At 37.1% G+C, this 22,908-nt stretch overlaps 1 protein-coding gene across 3 annotated transcripts in view; it reads right to left on the reverse strand.

Moving 5' to 3' along the window:
* The window catches only part of LOC124623196 (heterogeneous nuclear ribonucleoprotein 27C-like), a 62,014-nt gene that overhangs the window by 24,807 nt on the left and 14,299 nt on the right, over positions 1-22,908 (reverse strand). For 2 of the 3 annotated variants that reach the window (XM_047149007.1, XM_047149006.1), the window contains 3 exons: positions 16,927-17,064; positions 15,133-15,270; positions 13,606-13,706 (listed from right to left, as the gene is read on the reverse strand). In XM_047149007.1, coding sequence (XP_047004963.1) covers positions 13,606-13,706; positions 15,133-15,270; positions 16,927-17,064 — 377 coding nt within the window. The remainder of the gene's footprint in view (positions 1-13,605; positions 13,707-15,132; positions 15,271-16,926; positions 17,065-22,908) is intronic. The other variant, XM_047149008.1, reaches the window with a different exon arrangement.

Here is a 22,908-nt window from a genome sequence, read left to right on the forward strand (position 1 = left end):
TAACTGCAGAACAAGTCACCTGTCAGATTCTTGTACATGATTACGGAAGTTAAGAAAATGGTTTTTCACACGACGGCACTCTTTGATGATAAAGCAATAGTGGACTATTCAAATTAACATTACCATGAAGTAAAGTTGTCCTCAATCCAAAGGTTGGTTTTAACATCATAGTTATTTATTATGCATCGTCCTGATGTGGTATTCCTTTCTCATCAACCACCCTTCCAACTGACTTACACAGCCAGTCACAGGGAGACCTACAGTTTAACACAGACTCTCAACTATGGTGGAACTCAGCCATAATGAAACATGAAAGGGGGAATCCAAGTCTTTAAAGGTATGAAGACTTAGTGCTACCATAGCAAACTAAACCACAAAATGCGGCACTGTGTTCAATGAGACATTCTATGACTGCTGAGGGCAAACATTTAGAACAACTATATCAACTTTAAGCAGTATTTTCCTAAAAGCAAATACCTAGGAGACAATGCAATAATAATAGCTTTTGAGAAGAACATTCCACAGTTAACCAGATCTACAGAATTATTTACCATTTCACTGATATCAAAAACTTAGCTGTCCCAACATCTTATCAGTACATAACCATCCATTCTCAACCTACTGTGTCACTTTTATATAGTGCATTAGACAGACTCACTCTCCGTGAAGAAGTGACTCCACAAATTCAAGGCAGACTGCATGCCAAAATGTGTGGTGCAGAAACCAGTAACACTATCTACTTCCATCATATGGACCAACTTCAAACAGCATTTTAATCAAAGTGTCAATGTCAAATCACAATAGTTAGCTACAAAACGCAAACCTGTCCATACCTAACATTTATCAGACCTTGTGTATTGAAGCTCTTAACTGAACTACACAGTGCCTGGATTACAGAGACAAAGGTGTTTTACTTTTCTCCATTGTGCAATAACCACACCGGAACTCCACACTGAAGGTAAATTCTCAAGAAAATTTGTCTTGGGCCTCCTTTCAATTGACTGGGAGGAAATAAAGAGAAAGAGCACAACACAAGATGCTATCTGACTTGTAAGCAAACAAAACCTGAGCAAAGCATGCAAACAATTTTTCATTTTAATACTGGCAGTTTACAACCACTTGATACACAAAGTACATAAGCAGTTATTACTCTGCCAAAACCTGAAAAGGAAAGGAGCCATCCAAAAACACTTTCAACTCTGACTGCCAAGAAACTAGCTACTTATAACACTGCTTCTAATCCATGCTTCAAATTGGACTACTATGCTCTGATTCAAATTACTCCGACTGCAGTTGTTGGGGGCAGTGTTGCCAGCATGCAGCCAGCCATGTTCCACAAGGCACTGCATGTATCAACGAAACAGGCAACAGAGCGAATGTGGTGCTAGAGAAAAAACTATGATTGGATGATGGCAACTGGCCCCTATCAGCTGTCTTGTTGAAACATCAATCACAAATTAATTTTTAATTGAATCATACGTCAAGTCAAATTTTGTCCTTACACATCTGCATAATTTGGAAACATCAGTTACTTTATGAGACTGAGGATGGTGTGAGAACAACTGACGGAAAATGAAGGATGACTATTCAGATTAGTTCAATAAACACATACGTACATCGTACATAATAGATATTATATGCATTAACAGGTCTACATAAGTAATTTGGGTATTAATGAGACAATTCGCCAGTTAGTAGAGGTACTGAGATATCAACATACACACAAAGAATGAAAGCTTTGTTAACTTACTCATGAATCCTGTAAGGATACATGGTACTTATAAATAGTGGAAAAATCTAATTTTTTTTATTACTTTATTAAATTCTGAAGTCTTTCCCAATTACATTGATGTATACATTATAGTGTTCCAAATTAAAAATGGCATATAATAGAGGGAAACATTCCACGAGGTATATATATCTCAAATTTTGAAGTTACGGTCATGTATGCTGCCGCATCCCCTTTATTTCTGTTACAGAAACCAATATTTCAAAAAGAACTGTGAACTTTAGTTTCCCGCGATTATACATATGATACATTTTATATGTTGGTAACAGTGCGGGTTTCTAGTGTCTGTAAATGATTATCTTTGCTAGTATTTACTTTTGTTTCGCTGAAGCAGTTTGTTCATGTGTTACTGAATGGATGTTGCCCAAGTGCTACATATATTTGTGGAAGTACATATCCTTTACTGTGCAATAAATATGAACTCCGCCACACATCAAGAAACTCAATAAAGGAAATTCTGTGGTAACCAGTCCACAAACATAGCAAGCCACACTGTTGACAATCTATGTATCAGTTCTTCAGGGAAGGAAATCCAACATGGCACACCACCTGGTGATTCAAATTTTTGTGCTGTTCGCAGTGGATTTGTTGCTGTTGATTCATATGATGTGAATTTGAAGTTAGTGTATGCAATGCGTGCAATAGGAAAAGGAAAAAAGGGTGCTCAATGTTTTGTGGTTTGATGGAGCTTCCTCCTCCTCCTAGTAAGTTCAGGAAGTACATAAAAATACTTGAGTGGCTTCACGGTTGTGTCTAAAGCATCTATGAAACATGCAGTAGAAGAAACTGTAAATATTAGTGGAACCAGGGACATTGCTGTTGCACTTGATGGGACACGGCAATGTCAAGGACATCATTCCTTGAATGGTGTTGTAAGTGCTACTTCTATGGAGAATGGAGGAGTTGTAGGTTGAGTTCTTATCCTCCAAGTACTGCCATACCTGCCATGGTAACACTTAAGTAATACTGAACATCGGTGTTTTAATAATTATGATGGTTACAGTGGAGGTGTGGAGTGTAATTTCAGAGGTCGGTGCCTGTTTATAACATTAGAATTACGAAATACCTAGCAAATGGGGACTCTAAAGCTTTCAATAAAATTAATGAATTCAATAGTTATGGTGATAACTTGGTAACAAAACTGAAGTGTTTTGGACACACAATGGGTGCTAAATTGAGGAAGCTACAAAGAAAAATGAAAGGAAAGTTGCTCTCTGATGGAAAATCTGTCTGGCCCAGGCAGATTGACAGAAACTGAAATAGACCATCTCCAGAATTATTATGGACTTGCCATTAGACAAACTGCACCTCTGAATGATGTTACAGCAATGAGAGAAACTGTATAGGCCATCTATTCTCGTAAGTTGTCCACAGATGAACACCCTGTTCAGCGACTTTGCCATAAAGGAGCAGATTCTTGATATGGTTACGAAAAAGCAAAAGAAAATAGTCAAATATACAATCATAAGCATTTTCTTCCCGAGCCTGTTATGAATGAAATAAAACCAGTAAATATAAAGTATTAGAAAAATCATAAACCCTAAATAAAACTAATAATAAAGGCAATCTAGCAACAAGAGCATAAAAAATTAAATAAACACCAGTCTGTAAACGTTCAGGTTGATAGCCTCAACCCAAAATCAAAAGTAAAGTAGGAACTAATTTTAGAGACCTGAGTGACCCTGTTTTGCTTAGTAAATGTCTTCAGGGGGCACTCAGAATACAAATGGAAGTTTCAAGCACTGCATATGGAAATGTTTTTGTGGGATTAAATACATTAAAAGTTAGTGTACTAGATGCACTGATGTTTCAATGGTGGAGTGATGGGAATGTTGGAAGTCCTGAGAAATTTAGGCATAAAATGTGGCTATAATATGGAAGATCAATTGCTTGCGTGTGACAGAACTGATTCATGAAGCTGAAAAATTCGCTCTTCAAGTTACCAAAGAAGCAAGAACTGCTAAAAGGAATGCCAAGAGGAAGTATGAAGATGAAGAAATGCTGCAGGATGAAGACTATGCTTCAGGAATGTTCTGAGGCACAGTTTAACTGGACTCTTGTTCATTCGCAATTTCCTGCAAGTTGTATTTTTTAGATTTCTCCAATTTCCTTCCATAACTTGCAGTAGTCCATACTTATGTAGTAGATTTAAGCTTTATTGCCAAATCAACTAAATTATAGAAAAATTACATTTTTATTAGGAAAAAATTATTACAATTAGAATGTAAGATGTGATTTTTTTATTCTTGTAATATACATAATAGGTGGAATTGAACAGGTCTAGTACCTCAGCCACCATGTCATGCATATCTGGTAAAAAAAATTTGGTCTCCTTCAAATTTGTAACACTGTATTAAATGGTACCTCAATTTGAGGAAGCACTTTGGAAAAAATAATTGCGTAACAAGACATCTGTAAAACATATACATTATAAACAGTGCCTGAAAGAAATAGGTGTTGATTTTTACATAATACTGAGCCAGAGAAGTATCCTGTATCCTTAACAAGCTTACACACACACACACACACACACACACACACACACACACACACACAAAAATGAACAAAAACCACCACCACCACCACCACCACCACCACCACCACCACCACCACATCATGCCAGATGCACACAGAAATGACTCCAGCCTCAGAGGTAGACCAGAGTGATAGGGGTTGTGTTGGATGGAGTGAGTAGTATGGGGAGAAACCAGATAGGGGGGAGATATGGAGAGAAATAGATGCCGGCACTTGAGGGAAGCAGAAAGCGTGTGTGCTAAAAACACAGAAGGAAGAGAACAGGTGTACAGGGTAAGTAAGTATGCAAGCTACATGCAGTCAAGCTGAAAAGTTCACAAAGCACATGATGCACTCGTGCATGCGTGCATACACGAGTGCATCATGTGCTTTGTGAACTTTTCAGCTTGCATGCATCCAACTGATACTGTTCAGATGACTCATCTGTAGAGTAAGTACGCATGCATGCATACTCTACAGATGAAAGTAATCTGAACACTATCAGTTGTTATTTTTCTTGTTGAGTTGTCAACACTTACTAACCATCGAGGCAGCTCAATTAGTCTTAAATTACCATTTTGGAAGCTCATGATGATCTTTTCCCCAAATTCATCATTCGAAAATGCATGGCCATCTTATACTTGCAGAAACTACTGCTGATGTCCACATTTGTACACTATTTAACCAAGTATAGAGCAGTCTTCTTGCATTTACAGATGAGACAGCTATCTAAATCAAGCATATTTATTTTGAACAAGTCGGAAGGGTAGGGCAAGGCTCAGCTTGGCAACGATTTTTTTCTCTCTCTCTCTCTCTCTCTCTCTCTCTCTCTCTCTCAACACACTCCAAGTTCACCAGATACAATGAAATGCTCAATGCAGTAAAATCTACTGCTCTGCTTAAAATTTGACAATTTTGTGAAATACAGGAAAAATGTAGCATTAAATTCTATCCACTAACAAATCCTTGTACTGTGTGTGTGTGTGTGTGTGTGTGTGTGTGTGTGTGTGTGAGAGAGAGAGAGAGAGAGAGAGAGAGAGAGAGAGAGAGAGAGAGAGAGAGAGAGATATGAAGGCCTTAAGGCTGAAAGCTTCATTTATTTGTGACAGTCTTTATTGTGCCTCTCTGTGAGCCAGCATCTCCATTATATGGGGAGTAGCAACTTTCCTTTTCATCATATTGTTACATTCCATCCTGGATTTTCCATTGTTTGATGTGTGGATACTATACACAAACATTAATTACATTTCTTTAGTACAGTAACATTCAAAAGCAAAAGGGTTGTCCTAAGGAAAATAAACTCAGATCAACACTATTTGGTGAGAGACTGCAACAACTTGCGAAGTGGTTTGCAAAGAGAAAATCTGTTACTGTTCATGCAGGCAAGAACGTTACTAGCTTTTTATCAGCTACACAACATGGTGCCACTCAGATGGAACAAGGAAAATTAACCCACCATAGAATGTCTAATAAACAAAACAAACCATACTAAACTCATCATCGTGAGAATAAATTACAGTAAAGTGAGGATGCGTCATGGATATAGTACCAAAAGACTTCTGTAGATGGTGGGATGAACAAAAGTTCAAAAATTGGACTGAATCTTGATTGTGCTCTTTTATTCATTCATTAGTTGCTGTTTTATATGAGTTGCACCCTAGCAGGGTCAATGTATTTCACAGTTGACCAAGCACAGCACTACTGATAGGTTCAAGGTGGACCAGAGACACCAACTTCACTAAGAAATAAGTTGAGCACAGGGAGGGTAATACAATACTTGCACTCAGTCAGAGCTGCGTCATGTGAAAATGTAGAAGGTTAGGTCTCCCTTACGTATTGTCTTTTAATGTCATTCACACAGAGTGTGTACACTGATCATCTTAAAGCCCAGCCAAGCTGGTGTCACTGGTCCCCCTTCAACCCATACTTAGCACTGTGCCCAAGCAACTGCAAAACAGACTCTATACCTTTTATGATGCAAATAATAAATGAACAGACCTATGCTAGTCTTTGATTCACAACAAGAACTTTTAAACATTTTATTTTGAAGAAGCTCCTGAAATCCTTACCCACTTTGTAGCCCCCCCCACCAAAATGTTCCATACAACAAGAGTCAAAGCCAACTTTGTAACAAAGTGAGGGCACAGAATATACACAATACTGATGATTTGATAAATCATTTAGAAGTAACAGCAGGACAGTGAAAGATTTTTTTCCCCGCAAGATACAGACATCAAGCCAAGCAAAGAAGCATCCACAGGGAAAATTTCTAATATTTCTCACCCAGTTTTGTAGTGCTCTAAACAGACCACCTACTGATATGTACTTATATAAAATAAACTGGGTAATTCCTAGTTTTCTGGTATGCCTACTGATGCAACAAAGCATGCAGTACACGTAGTAAAGATTTTCAGCCGCATTTGCCATAAGAATAATGATCACCCTTTTGAGACACAGAAATCTGTTAACATATTCTGACTATTTACTTCCATCAGCATCCTGTGTAGTAATATTCTGAAGTAAGGCCTCAAGGAGGCAAATTGATTGATTGACTTATTTTTATTGTTGTAGAGACCTCAAAGATCATCTGAGGCATTACATAAGTAAATATCACATAGTATAAATGCTACACAAATAATTACAAAAACAAGAAAAATATTATACAATATAAATATTACACAAATAGTAAATTTAGCCAATTACAGACTTACTCATATATAGAAGCATATAAAAACTGATCACAAAGTCTAGTCATACCATATTCTTTGCCTCCCTTAAAAATTCATCAGTTTCATAAATGCTGAGCTCAAGAAGAAATTCTTCTACTTTTTTTTTGAATTGTTGAACTGAAAGAGCCCCGATATGTTGGGGTACGGCATTAAAAAATTTTATGGACTTGTATAAGAAGCACTTCTGTGTTTTTTTATAGTTACATCGGAAAGAAACTAGGTCCTGCTTATTTCTTGTGTTATAATTATGTCACATGTCATACTGTTGGTAACTCTGATAGTTTTCCTTAATATGCATTACGCACTGTAGTATAAATATTGACGGCAGGGTCAGAATCTGTAATTTTTTAAAGCTTGGCCTACAGTGAGCTCTAGGTGCCAAGCTACATATCAGTCGTATTGCCTTCTTTTGTAGTTTGAAGACATTAGCTGCCTTGCTTTGATATCCCCACAGTATTGTACCATAGGAAATGTGACTGTATTAAAGCAAAATAAACCACTTTAAGTACTGGCACGTTTAGACAAAGACGCAGCTTCCTTAGAGCAAATATTCTTTTGCTAATACTGCTTCCCACTTTTTCTATATGGCTACCCCAGGATAATTTTGAATCAATTGAGATTCCAAGGCAATTAACAGCATTTGAGCTCTGCTCAAGTTCAGTGTTATTATTCCACAATACATACAGGTCTCTTATTTTTTCGGTTGACACAAAGGGAATTAAATACTTATTGCATGGATGAAAGTAATTATAAATGTGTGGAGTTTTACACACATCTTGCAGGTATTTGTTTCCTATACTTTAACACACAATGCAGATTGAGAGAATGATCCACACTTCATTCTACTGAATCTAACTTCGGCATAGTAAGGAATGAAATACACAGGTGTAGTAAAACTATCAGTCCCTGGAAATAAAATGTCAAACTCCAGAAGAGTTTTAAAATGTGGATTGAAGACATTGCTCCTGAAATCTACCACCATTGAAGAATTTGTGAATAGAACTGAGTAGTCTATTACAAACCAGTTAATGATCACCATGTAAAAATATTTTTTGTAACTGCTTTATAATTGCTTCCATAGTCCAATAACTGACACATACCTAAATGGTTATCAATGTGATCTATGGCATATGGAATTAATTACTGTGAAGCATCTGTACAGGACTGAGTAGGGTGCCAGAGGTATTTCCCACTCTTCAATGAAGCAATGAATGCATTGGGATACAATGCAGTATCCAAGTTAATCAACCCTACTAACAGCATTAGAATATTTGGCCACGAGTGTAAAATGATCTTAGTTCCACTACAAAAACAGGATGCGAAGAAGGTAATTTCATATACCACATAAGACAGCGTATAGAAAAGTAGGAAAAAAAATCAAGGAAAATATGGGGAGGATAAATTTGGAGTTACGAAAAATAATAAACAATGGATGTTTGAGGATGACTGGAAAAATAATGTATATCTCTTGTTGATTGGGAGCTGGTGTTTGGCAGTTTACTGGAGTACCTCCTCAGAAGACCTTGGAAGATAATGATTTAGGCAGTGAAGTCATGATACTGATTAAGGAAATGTACACAAAGGAAGCAGAGTTAAGGATTGGTTAAGAGGGGGAAAAAGAGTGAGCATCAGAAGAGGCCTTATGAAAAAGCACTGTTTATTACAACATTTAAATATTTATGCATAGGAACTGAAAAGGTAGCTGCATTATAGCAGGAACATACAAAGACAAGCACACAAACAAGCAAGCAAGCAATGCTGTCTGAGTCTTGAGGACTACAATAGAGTGAGAATTTAGAAACTGAGTATGGAATGAGACGCATAGGAAAGACCAAAGTAATACAGCTCAGCAAACATGAAGATTCCCTCTAAGAATTACTGGAAGAAAACCTTTGAACAGGAAAACATTTTTAGGTACTTAGTCTGAAGATAGAAAATCAAAGCTGTGTGGAGGCAAATTTTATGGAAAAGTTTAACAGTACAAAATTTGAGACTTATTACACACAAAACTTATCTTGGTTCTTTTGCAAATTTGCATCATAAGCAGATGATACAAATTTAAGCACGAGACAGCCATCTCCATTTTGAGCTGCTGCAAGAGGAGATGTGTAAGGAAATAAGCCCCACCTTTCTCACAAGGCATAGAGGAGACTAGAATCAAAACTGCATTTGTGACACCTGTTACAATGGTACAGCATGTTGTATTATATAGTAGCAATGGAGAGAAATGTTCATGTCACCCCCCCCCCCCCTTCATATTCCCTTCGTTCCCAGAAAAGGGCTTTTATATTGGACATACAGTAAAAGCACAATTCACTAAATGTTTTGAGGGGAATATTAGACGGCATCAGTCAAAAAAGGTTCAAATGGCTCTAAGCACTATGGGACTTAACATCCGAGGTCATCAGTCCCCTAGACTTGGTACTACTTAAACCTAACCAACCTAAGGACATCACACACATCCATGCCCAAGGCAGGATTCAAACCTCCGACCGTAGCAGCAGCACGGTTCTATACTGAAGCGCCTAGAACTGCTCTGCCACAGTGGCCAGCCATCAGTCAACCAGGAGGAGGGAAAAATACTTTCGTTACTTTTGTAATACGGCTGTGAACAGAAATGCTGAAGTAAAATGGACTGACAAAATTACAAATGATGCACTTTTAAAAATAAGAGAGGAAGGGAACTTAAGTTTTGATAAGAACAAGGGAAACATCTTGACTGATGTCAACAACAATGAACAGTCACTGAAGCAAAGAGTAGGGAAAGGGGAAAGGAGGATAACTCAATACTGGATTGCAATGATAATGGATGAAGTTACCAGAAGAGCAGGGAAAAGCCACAGAACTGAGGACAGTGGAATATACCAAAGAAAGATTAAAAAGGGCTGCCACTCAATTTTTTCTGTCTGTGAAGAAAGTACAGAAACCAAACTGAAAGAATAGTGCACATCTTTCTTACATGTTTGCAAGCACAAATCTTTCTGTGGAGTTTCAAACAAGTGCACTTTGTTTATCATACTTACATCTGCGGCACTCAAAGGTTGGATGTGAGCGAAGTGCATGAACAGACAACTAACACCATTACCCATGAACTACTCCACAGGACACCTTGTAGAGAATTAAGGTAGATCACTGGTCAGCTAAGTAGCCATTAGTAGCTTTTACCCCTAGTTCAGAACATGACTAACCAGCTTTATAGCTATTCTCTTCCAGAAAAAAAAGGAAAAAATTGTTCCTTAAGTACATTACAACCATAGAGAGGGAGAACAGAAATCTATCCATTAGCTTAACTGCTTCAACCCATTTTAACATTTACAATAATAGTGAGTTTGATACACTAACAATCCAATTACATACACAAGCTGCAAATGAGTTTTATGTAAAACTTTTATGGAGCCTCTATTTGCAATTCATGGAATGCTTCTAGAATACAAATGTTCAGTTTCTTGCTCCCATTTATTTTGGGTGTTATGAGAAGGCTAGTTTTCCCTTCCACAGCTTCAAAGTACAATAACAGCACATAATGTTATGTAGTGTACATTGTTGAAATTACAAATGAGAAGTTGGAAAGATTTAACATGTCCAGAATCTCCCAATCTAGCCACATCATGGGGAGTTGTTTTGTAATAGATGTATGACATGCATGGAATATGTAACACCTGTAGACAATGATAGAACTCACAGGAGTATGTTTTACATGAGCAGTGGACACATGTACCTGAAATAAACACTACCTAGCATAGTGGGAGACTTTCTCAAAGCATACTCAGGATCTGAATTCGAAGGATGGAAAATCTTGTATACAAGAATAACTCCAACTATACACTGAGTTTCAACACTGTACAACACTTGTTGAAATTTGAACATTTTTGCGTAACTCATACAGGTTTGCATTTGAATTACAGATATGAGGACTAGCATTGCTGACAAAAATTTGTTAAGGGCATCCCACTACCAGTAAGCTTACATTTTAAGGTTGTCACATCACACCTTAAAACGTGTTTCGAACATGAAATATAATTCACCCAATCGTAAGACAAAGTTTTTTCCCAAATTCATCAATCAAAAAATATAAGGATGTCACGTACATTGTTTAATAGAGTATGTAGGGATAGTCTTACATTTGCACATCAAGCTTTGCCTATTGAGGTCACGTGCGGATTTATTTTGATGTTTGGAAGGGAGCAAACAATACTTGCTTTTGAACAGGTTGAAGATTTGCCAATATGCCAAAGCGCTGTATAAAGTGTTGACAATACGCAAGATACTATCAACTAACCATTACAACTATCTATTGCTCCACTTAAAATCTGACAATTTTGTGAAATACCGGAGGAAATAGTACTATCATCTTACAAACTTATACTTGATTTGGTTTGCATTAAGTTCTCATACATGTATGGACATCATTGCAAACACTGATGCTGCTTCTTAAATAAAGGTAACATTCAACAGCTGAAATAACTTATTTTAAAAAAATTAAGAGATTCTGAACTGTGATCAATATTTTGATTATGACAAAATAATGATTTACTGCACTGTTTGCAAGTGAGAAAAATCAGTTGCTGTTCATATGGTATAACTGCAACCAGGTTTTTCATCAAGTTTTAAACATTGCGACATTGAGGTGAAACAAGAAGGAAATTTAAACAAAAATGAAATGCCTAATGAACAAATCTTTACTATCGTGAGAATAAACCACAGTACAGCAGAAAGATCCACCATAGAGGGACAACCAAAAAATGACAGATTGTGGGACAAACAAAAGTTTGTGTCTGTCACACTTGCTCCAATAGAGCACTATGGAAGGCTTGGAGGGGGAGCAGTGATACTAGCTTGACTGAACTAAATAAGTGCAAGGAGGGGAGTACTGAAAGAGCGGCAAATTACATCATACAGCCAACCATGGAAATCTATACCACATACTTTGGCTTTTTAACAACATGTTTTAAATACAGATTACCTGAATTCATTCGTTATCTTTAACTGACTTGAAAATCTGGCAAACACTCAACATTAGTATTCATTCCCACAGGAGACTGAACATTTTGACAGAGGATCATGGCACACTTAGGTATTTAGTGCTGCAATGTTGTCGACACTCAACGCAACTTACGATGGGAATGAAAGGGAGTATGTCAGCTGCTACTTTCAGGCACCCAAGGAGAGAGGGAGAGGGAGAGAGAGAGAGAGAGAGAGAGAGAGAGAGAACGTACTGTAAGTTTGAAAGCAAGAGACATTAATATCATCACGTCAGCACAGAAGCAAGTCCTAAATGTATTCCGATAAATACAGCTGTAGTCTCAGGTCCCACTGTAACCATGACCTCAGAAACTTTGACATGTGAATTTCACAGCTATGCTACTAGGATGATGATAGTTAAAAATAGGTATACCGTAGATGACAGAGTTAGTAAGTGGAATGTAGAAAAGAGAACAGCCTGCAAATTAATATACACCATTTCTTTTCATTCATTTTATTTCTCCGTGTACTATCAAAAAATAGGTAATCAATAATTGCCATAGCTTTGTTAACAGGTATAATGTTAACATTTTAGGGAGCAACTGTGTCAATAAAACAGCTTGTAATTTCAATTAGTCAAAAGAATGTGAAAAATTTTTCTCAAGAAATCTCTTTGAGAAAAAATAGGAAAGAGAGGGGGTGGGGAGTTGTTGGTGGTGTCCTACTCTGGTACATACAGACTAACAGGGTACAGATAAAATTCTAAGACCATAAAATGGGAACAGAACTTCACTACTCTGTGGTGGTGGTGACTGTGGCAACAGCAGCAGCTTAATGGCGTACAATACTACTCCATTTAGTAACATGAGATAAGACAATATAAGAAAGGATCAAAGCACTTAGGAATTCAAAACTGACAAACACAAGTCCATCAACAAATACCAAGGCCTGCAAAAAAAAAAAAAAATTTTTTTTAGAGAAAGGCTCCAAATGCATGAAGTGGCTTGTCAGGAAGCATTGGCCTTATGTTACTTCATTTCCGGAAATATTTGTCCACTTAAAGCCTTCCCACTAGGCCAAGCATATGGGTGTAACATGGAAAGATATGGGTGTTCTTTGAACAGGTTCCCTGCTTTACTAGTACAGGCAAGCTTTCAGGTTGCAAAATTCTTCCAGCATAAATCAAAAGAAAACGAAGTATAAAAACAAACAACTGAGTTATAAGGTATATGGCACACATGGGTGTTACAATTTAACTAGAGATAGCTTCCTAGTAGATGAACTGAAAATTAAGAAATGTGGAAAACATTTCACTCTGGTCCTTGATAAATGACATCAAATGCCTAGCAGTTAGCCACAAGATGCACCAGACTGTCTGTAAAGGTTTTACTATTAGAAACTAGTTTGCCTAGATTTTATCAATGTATAATTACAATGATATAGAACATTAAGGCACATTCTACAGTGGTGCACCAAATTTTATTATGTTACGAGGCACTGCTGCAGAAAGACATTGGTCCGATTGTGTAATTTTAGTCTAGTGAAAATTTAACTCACAAACAGCAATGTGATACTATTACTGTAAGACGAAAGTTAACAAATATGACTTACAGGATAACTGCCGTAACTACCATAACCAGTATAGTCCCCCGCTCCTTTCTGTGCAGTTGCTGCCCCTGGTGCAGCTGGCCCAGGACCTGGTGTTGCTCCAGCTGGAAAATTAGATCCACGTATAAACAGATGACTAAGTAGAAGGATTTCTTAAGGTTTTAATGTTAAAAACCTTAAGGAGCATCAAATTTTATGCTGTGTTTGAAACTATCAGGAAAATTAATGACTTAATGCTTATCACACACTTCAAACATTGTTTTATGCCTAATGAATTAATTGTTACAAGTTTCTACTGCATTTCTCTTCATACTGTCAACTTTTCTCATAGGCTAGAACAATTTTTATCTGGATGAGACTAGTTGATGTCAACCACTGCATTTCTTCCAGTTTAGTCAACCTCAACTTCTCTGAAAACTGTGTGTGTGTGTGTGTGTGTGTGTGTGTGTGTGTGTGTGTGTGTGTGTGATAGCAACATTACCATACTTCTTAAAAACTTGCAAAGCTTTTACAGTCCATTAATTTCTTTGTAAATTATATTAACTGTATAAAGGTTATTTTTATTCAGGGCAACCAAGTCAAAAGAACCAAATTGGTTGATCCCTACATTACTGAAGTAAAATGGACTGACCAAACTGTGAACCTCCCAAATCCACTTAGTAAGTTGAATGTATCACAAATGGTGACAGTTACCTTTTCTTTGAAGTATAAGACAATCCACTGCAGTTCACATTTAGGTTCTCTGTTAAAGATCAGTCACCTTCTCATGAGATAATGTTCTCTTCCAACAGCTACACATATATTACAAGTGACACTATGAATACAACCTGTCAAAAAGAATAGTTTTGACGACCTCAAAGATGAATGACAACTTCATTCAGAAATCCAACTTCACGTTGAAAAGACAATTACATGAACACGAAGGCCATAAGACAAGACAAACACCTGTAAAATGTTGCCCATAATTAGCAACAAAAATAGCAAATGCTCTTAGTATCAAATTTGCAACAGAATACATGAGAATACATGTCTCGAAGGGAGAAAGACACTGGCCCTATGATTCATCCGCATCTGTCAAAACCTGAATTTGAACAGAACTTGTCGCACCCCTACAGAATCGAATGTCATCTTGCCTCACTGCCAATACAAAGCAGTAGCAGTGTTTCCTGCACTGAAGCAGAATAATAATTGCCTAATGAAAACATTTATCTACTGCCTTCACACAAGTGTCTACAGCACCGTTACAACTGGGTGCATGTAGAACAAATAATTCACTGCAATGAAGTCCATTATCTGTTTCCAACATCCCGGAAAGAGTCATACCATTCTGAACGTATAAATATATGCATACTATGACAAACAGAAGCTAGTGGATAAGGGACAGTCCACAGACAGGCCAACTGAGCTTTTGTCGATAATGACGAAGTTAACTACAACCGAAAAAATGCAGTGTAATGATGAACTGAATGGCAGTATTCTACAAAGCATTGTACAATGGCATACTAAAAAAGAAGCCTGCGAAGCACTCACCCTGAGGACCAGGTGGACCTGGAGTTGGGCCAGGTGGCCCACCTGTTGCTGGTGGGCCATTCTGAGGCATATTCCAGTTCCAGTTACCTCCATAACCCGACTGAGGGCCTCCCTGAGGTGGACCAGCAACACCGTAACCTACAAGCCCTCAATCATTTTAGGCAGTGACATTGATTATATTGCAAAGTTAAAAGTACTTTAAGACTTATGAATCCCAACTGCCCAATTTTGCTTTACGTAAGAAAGCCAGAGGGGTACCTACTGTTTCATTTCCAGAATACAATCCTAACACAACCCTTTTCTTATATAAGCATGAACGGACAGCAGGAGGGCAAAAATTTAACGAATTCAACCGCATTAATATTACGTGTTTTTAGTAACTGGCAACAACTCGAGTTATGTAGAAACGAATTCTGCTAACAAAGTACACACTGAATACCCTACTACAAATTGCACCAACTTTTAATTCAAATTTTATAAATGGACTTAAAAATAGTGTGAAAATGGGGTGTGCTTGGTTTTCAGCATTTACTCAATGTTTATCTCCATTTGTTGTGACAGTCAACAATTGTAAGCACTAGAAGCGAAACTACCAAAAAATGACACTTTTGTATCATCGAATAGTAACTATCAAGATCTCCAGCTACAAATAATGGAAGAGTACAGTGAACTCCTGAAACTTGACATTCATTCAAATAGCTTAATGCTTGCTCAAACCAAATAGAATTTTTTTTCTGGAATACACAAGGGAAGCAAACATTAACAACTAAAAATCCATAGCTGATCTTGTCAGTGTACCACCATTCCAAAATGGTAATCGGGAACTGTATAATTTTGGGACTGAAGACAGACATCAGCAAGTCTTAAGAGTTCTGTATCAAAATTGTATTCCTATGTTTCAAACCATGTGACCCTGATTCTTCAATGTGCAGCTGTATCAACAATAATTTAGTCTGAATTCAGAGTCTCATGCATCCCTTCCACATGGGGGAATCAGTGCCTTACATTTTCAGAGAGGACAATAATTTTGACTGTATCTAATCCGTCTTTCTGTAATGTTTTTCCTAAGGAAAATGCTCACATCTTCCTTGAACAGATAACTCAACTTATCGTCTTAACAGAACTGGTATAAGATTGGCAGGGATGCCAATATTAGATTTTTATAGCAATGCCAGAACATAAGGAGGAAAAAAAAAGGGAAGAAGAGAAAGCTGAACTAATATCCTGTCACCAGCAACTGTGTTCATAGTTCAGTGGGTACTTTCACCTTTGTAATCTTACTGCACAAGTATCTTGAGGAAGAAAAGCTTGTGAGGGAACTAATTTTAAACCTGTGTACTTCCACTTTAGTTTCTGTTACAAGAGCTCAAAAGTGAATACAACTGTTGGAAATTATTAGTGCTCATGGGTTCTGAAAAACCCCACGACACCAACAGTGTTGAAGTTTACATGTTTTCAATTAGTTACCTGTCTGCTTCCAAACCAAATAATTATTTACCTATGAAACCATTATATTACAATCGTGAATATGAGAATGTCCCTGTAAACATTTTTAATAAGTAATGTATTAACCACACAATTTTTTGTGGTCTTCATTTTAATGCTTTACTTTTGTTACAATTAATCACAATCAATAACACAAAAAGAACTTATGTTTACATCTTTCATAATATTTTCTGATTTATCTTACTCTCACAGAGTCCATTATCACCTGACATGCTTAGTGATTGTGTGTGACAAAGTTATTTCAGACATTTAGTTCCACCACCATGTAAAGGTAATTTAGTAGTTTACCATATGAGCCATATCCCTGCTGTGCTGGTGGACCACCATAATTTGAGCCCCACTGAGGGGGAGGCATTTGCTGACCCTGTGGACCAGGTGGCGCACCCCAACCTTGATAACCACCAGGGCCTGATGGCGCACCATATCCTGCCAATTTAAAATGGGCAAAGGCATTTCAGGAAAATTCACATTAAGAACACAATAATTATTCAATAATAACTGTCAGCAAAATCATAAATACATCAAAAGCCTCTGAAGCAGAAGCTTCGGTACTCTAGCCAAGTCATTCATCACAGCTTTGCATGCTTCATGCTACACAAAATGTAACATGCAGGGTAAAATGTCTAAATCAGAAATGACCCTCTAATAGCACACAAGTACAATAATTCTGGTAATCAAAGAATGTATTTAACTTACACAATTTCCTTCTTACAATTAACCATCACCCTGAAACCCCCCCCCCTCCCTCCCAAAATGCACCCACCATCTAAACACAACCAATAAACCCTCTGTTGCTTCTGATAATTTTTTTATCATGCTTTAATTACTGATCTGCCAATACTTCTGTTAAATCAACAAGAGGTCTGCTGCCTATCACTAGTGCAGATTTATTACTGGGAAAACAGGATTATGTACAATCTCAGTACACTAACCATTCTAAATCATCAGTTTGCCAACACATTCATGGCAATTCCTCTCTACCGCACTTTAGAATGACTTAACTTCATGAAACCTCAGGTCATTAAGACAACAGTGCCAAAGCTTAAGAAAATAAAGCATATCTAATACAATGATAAAGGCAATGAAACACACCACCTGTTTACATTTAGAAAATTCTTGAAATAGTAAATATGAAGACTAATTTCTACGAAACTATGGGCAGTTCTCGTGGAAGGACCACTTGCTCCTGTGGAATCAATGTAACTGTTTAAAACACCATATCTGCCAAATTAGATGTTTACTTTGCATATCATAATACCTCTGCACAATAAAAAAAATACTTAACGAACATGAAGTTCATATACAAATAATATTTTTAGTTCAAATTAAAATCTCAGTGCCAACGGAGTTCCTGTACCTAATTACAAGACTTACGGTTTACACTGCGAACTTTAAATACAATAACCACATTCCTTCCAAGCAAGACAGGAATTACCATGGTGCATGCATGCCTTTTAGAACTATTCTGCACCTAATTCACTAACCTTTTTAACTGGTTCTCACTGGACAAAAATGTTAGTAGTTGTTATCTGTTCAAAATTACTTTAGGATTGACAACTACCAAGTAAGGGGATGAGGCTCATGGGAGGGATGGCAAACAGTAAGACAATCCTATGAGACCTGTCACTGCAGTAAACACCAATGTTTGCTGAAAATCCACCCTCCAATACTACTCACTTTCCACACTTGCACTGAAGTTGCAGTTCCACGTGGTTTGCTGTCCTGTGAGATCGTTCACTGCACAATGATTCCTGCCCCCACTCATATTGCAGAAGGTAATATTTTATTTATACTAGTGTTGTGTAACAATGGCCAATGTCTGAAGCAAATTCATCAAATTTTATTCCGTGAAAATATTCACTCTCACTCTCTTGGGCAGGAGACTGCCATACAATGTCATCCGTCCATCATATGCATACATTGTCAATTTTACTTGATTACATTTCTGCAGTTTAAACACTCAGCGAAGATAGTGATGTCACCTCTTAAGATTGGATGAAAGCTGTCAATTACGTGCAGCGCCTCCAGGAAAAATGATGGCAGAATGAATATTATAACAATCTTTTTCGGAATTGTTCAAGTGATCAAATAATGCAGTGGGTGTTACTTCAAGCCCCAGTTTCTCCATTTCCATCAGGAAAAAAGATGCAGACAGATTCTGCTGGATTCTATGGGTAGTTTACATACTTTACTAGCAAATTTGTGTTGTGTGAGTTAGGAGGTTAGGACCTAGTAAAAAAAAAAAATATCAGCAACTGAATTCCAACACAGCTGACCTAAAGAACCCAGTCAAAAATCCTCTGCAGGGTATTACTTTACATCACTATTCCTTTCTTTCAAAATGCAAAGGGTCACTTATTATTTCACAATAAAGTTTGATCAGAAATCACAAAAACACATTAATAATAAACCTAACACTGTTGCACACATGAAAATGTCAACCTAAAGAAAATGCTTTCTAAAGGTTTCATTTACATACTGTGTTAAACTAAATTCAACAACAGGAGAATTTTTGTAACCACATCATCTCAGGAATTTGTTACCACAAATGAAACTAAACTGAAAATATGGTATATCTGTTCTAAAAAATACACTGATGAACAATAGTGTGAATGTTACAAGTTTGAATAAAATTTAAGATCACAGGAATCTTCGAAGCAGGACTAGATAACTCTCCTAGGTGCCTTTACTTGTTCCTGCCAAAGTGTCAACCCTGAAGTAATTTTTAACTTTCATTAGCAGAAATGGGAATAAAAGATTTAAAGCTGTACATGTAAACAGAACTCTGTGTGTGTGTGTGCGCGGCGCACGCGGAGAGAGAGTTTTTCCGCACAAATGCAGGGACACACTAGGAATAAAACAGTAGGAATTAAACGAAAGTCAATCTTTACACTATGTTGAATGTTTCATAATCCTGCTTTTTCTGCTAGAAATGCCTAGGTATAAATGTTTTATTCTCTTAACAGTAATACTAATGCCTACTGCAATAAAAACATAAAATACAGGGGCCTTCCTAATAAAAAAACCTATTTTGATTCTTGTGAAGAGAAGTGTGGTGTCAACATTCAACAAGCTCAATTATAAATTTCATGTAATTTCAGTTTGTGGCAGCCTCTTCCTTGTCACCTCAGTACATAACCCATTAACTCTACATATTGGAAGTAGTAATTTTTTATTTTTCAGACAAAATTCTTATTAATGTCCATGTGCCTCACTGGAACTTTCACATACAAACCCACTTGTTTAACTCTGCATACCAATCAACAGCAGTTCAATAGAGTTCAAAGTTTTGTCACTACTTTCATTTCGAAACCAACTTGTTACTTTCCAGATAAGCCCTGTCACTGCTTTTACCGACATGCAAATTCCTACAATAGAATAATTATTAGATCATATGGCTCTTAATTTTGCCAATTATTAACCAGTACTTATAGCAGATGTTTTGTAAACTGGGTTATATACCATGGCAATTATTTCTAGTACAGATGAATATCTGTTAATGCAATAACAAATTTTAAGTCTAAACTAATTTACCTACTGAAACAAAAACATGCACAGCTGTCAATTACATGTACGATGTACCATTACTTTTTCTGTTTGTGTTGCTCAAATTCCTCTTCCCACACTTTGACAACTTCAGTACACAGGCAGCCAATAGTATTTTAGAAATAGTGAGCAGAGCTGAACATGGTAACAATATCGTATACATCATTTGGGTGGGGTGTGTGGGAATCCATGTCCATTGCTCATTTATCATATTTACTCGAATCTAAGCCACACTTTTTTTCCGGTTTTTGTAATCCAAAAAACCGCCTGCGGCTTAGAATCGAGTGCAAAGCAAGCGGAAGTTCTGAAAAATATTGGTAGGTGCCGCCACAACTAACTTCTGCGGTCGAATATATGTAGTGCTACACATGCATGTTTTATAGGCACAAAGATAAATACTGGCGCCAAATCCTCTGCCTCGGTAAATAAATTTTAAAAAAGGTGGAAGACGAGCTTTTTTTCTCCGCCCCGAGTTTCGACCACTGCATTTTCATACATTATCCAACGAAGTAAATACAAATTCCGTATTTTTTATCTTCGAATGTAGCAGAATTTCAATGTACTACGAAAATCCGACTGGCAAGATTGTTTGGGATGTTTGTCAACGTTCTGAATTTTTTCCCACCTGTGAGAAGAGATGGTTGCTAATAGGAACCTGATGAAATGTGAATCACATGCAGTATTCTCTTCACCATAAGAATAATACGAATATAAACATTTTGCCATGTATTCTTTCGTGTTTACTGCTATCTCATTTAAATCCTGTCTGTCTAATAAACTACGAAACTAGGGCGAGACAACAGCAAACGTGGAAGAATATACGTATCGTGTCATGTTTATATTCGTATTATTCTTATGCCTAATAGTGATACAGTCAGAAATGAAGCAGGGCAACTGACTAGATTTTTATATCTAAGATGACTAATTTCTGTGCAGAATTTGATGTACCAAAGAAGCGGCCGCAAAGACTTTCAAACGGAGAAAAATTTTCGCCTAACTCGCATTCAGAACATGTTCTATCATACGCACTGTATTATTTGGTTCTTGTTGATCATTATCAAAGAAAGATGCAGTGTAACAACAAACAGCAGTCTCTTGCCATTGTTTCGCTAATGAGAAGATTCCTCTTTTTTTTTAATTGTAAGCGGCGGTAGCCCGCACAAAAGCAAGCCATGCCGCAAGCGGCGACAGGCCGTAAACACGCACTATCAGAATGCGACAAACAATGCATGACACAGTACAGTAATGCATTTTCAGCTTAAGAGTGACGTAAACACCTATAATAAAGAAAACGGCACTTATCAAATCAAAACAAAATAAGCAATCGATTCAAACCAGACGAAGCACGTGAAAAAGGAAGGGTACCTGTATAAATACGGACGGAGCGCCTGACGCATAGCAATTGCTACCTGGTAAAGCTTAACTGCTAAGCTTACGACTAACCAAACTACTGTAGCTGTATCGTCATTCATTCGACATAAATTGTGTCTCATATTACAGTGGACCAACTTTGTTTCCATTTGGAGGTGCGGCCTAAAACTTTTCTCTCCCCTTGAATTTCGAGTCTCAAATTTCAGGTGCAGCTTAGATTCAGGAATTTTTTTTTCCCTTTATTTCAAGCCTCATTTTTCAGGTGCGGCTTAGATTCGAGTAAATACGGTATGCAATAACAGAGTATTTGATCACTTTTGCTATTTTTTTGTGTTTAAATAAGGTTATGTTACACAAATGGTTCTATCAGAATTTTACCCTTCATGCAGTAATTACATGAAGTAACAGTGAATGTTTCATCCATTTATATAGTTCTCAAACACTGACATCTAGCACACCATAACTCCAAGTGATCAGCTTCCTGTAAGCAGTGCCAATGCAACTACAGACTTTAAAATTCTGTAGTTGCATTGGCACTGCTTACGGGAAGCTGATCACTTGGTTACAGATGTGTACTCACTTTCCATCATTTTCATCCTGGGATAATTGCATAGACAGTGACATAATACCTTCATATTGCAATTACTGAACCACCCACTCAAGTACTGTAATGTGCCACCCACTCAAGTACTGTAATGTGAACTACTGCTTAATTTTTTATCTTGTCACACCAAATAATAAATTACAATAGTTTATTCTGAGCAATTGACATATGCACAGTGGTATCAAGCTAGAATACTGCCACTTCAAATAGAAGAAAAACATTTACTTTCCTATGATGAAGCTCGAGATGTTATAGCGTTAAAACTGAACACTCTCCGTTGCGAACATTAACTTTATCTGGTATTGGCTGAATGACCTAAAATAAAGAGTTCAAAAATACAATTTATGATAATATAGCTCAACTACAAATTATTCCAGTATACCAGTCTATCACTCACTGTATGTACTACATTGAATGCCTTCTGTAGTGAAACTTGGCATATTAATGGCAATCAATTGGTATGTTCTTGCACTGTGTGTGTGTGTGTGTGTGTGTGTGTGATGAAGTGAATTCATTGAAGTGATGTATCAAGTCCAATTATTACTTTTGAGTTTTTTCTCATGTCAGATGAACAACACGTCGAACTGTACCAGAATTTGATCTGTTTATTCGCAACTACATTGCAATTAGCTGTTTGCTTCTCAGAAAATAAACTGAAAACTTACATCTATTGAGAAGAAAGTGCCTTCCACCATTGGCACGAAAGAAGGAATGGCTACAATAGGCCAAAAGAAGTTAGTGAATAAAAA

Source organism: Schistocerca americana, chromosome 7, assembly GCF_021461395.2.
Source record: "Schistocerca americana isolate TAMUIC-IGC-003095 chromosome 7, iqSchAmer2.1, whole genome shotgun sequence".
Lineage (NCBI taxonomy): Eukaryota > Metazoa > Arthropoda > Insecta > Orthoptera > Acrididae > Schistocerca > Schistocerca americana.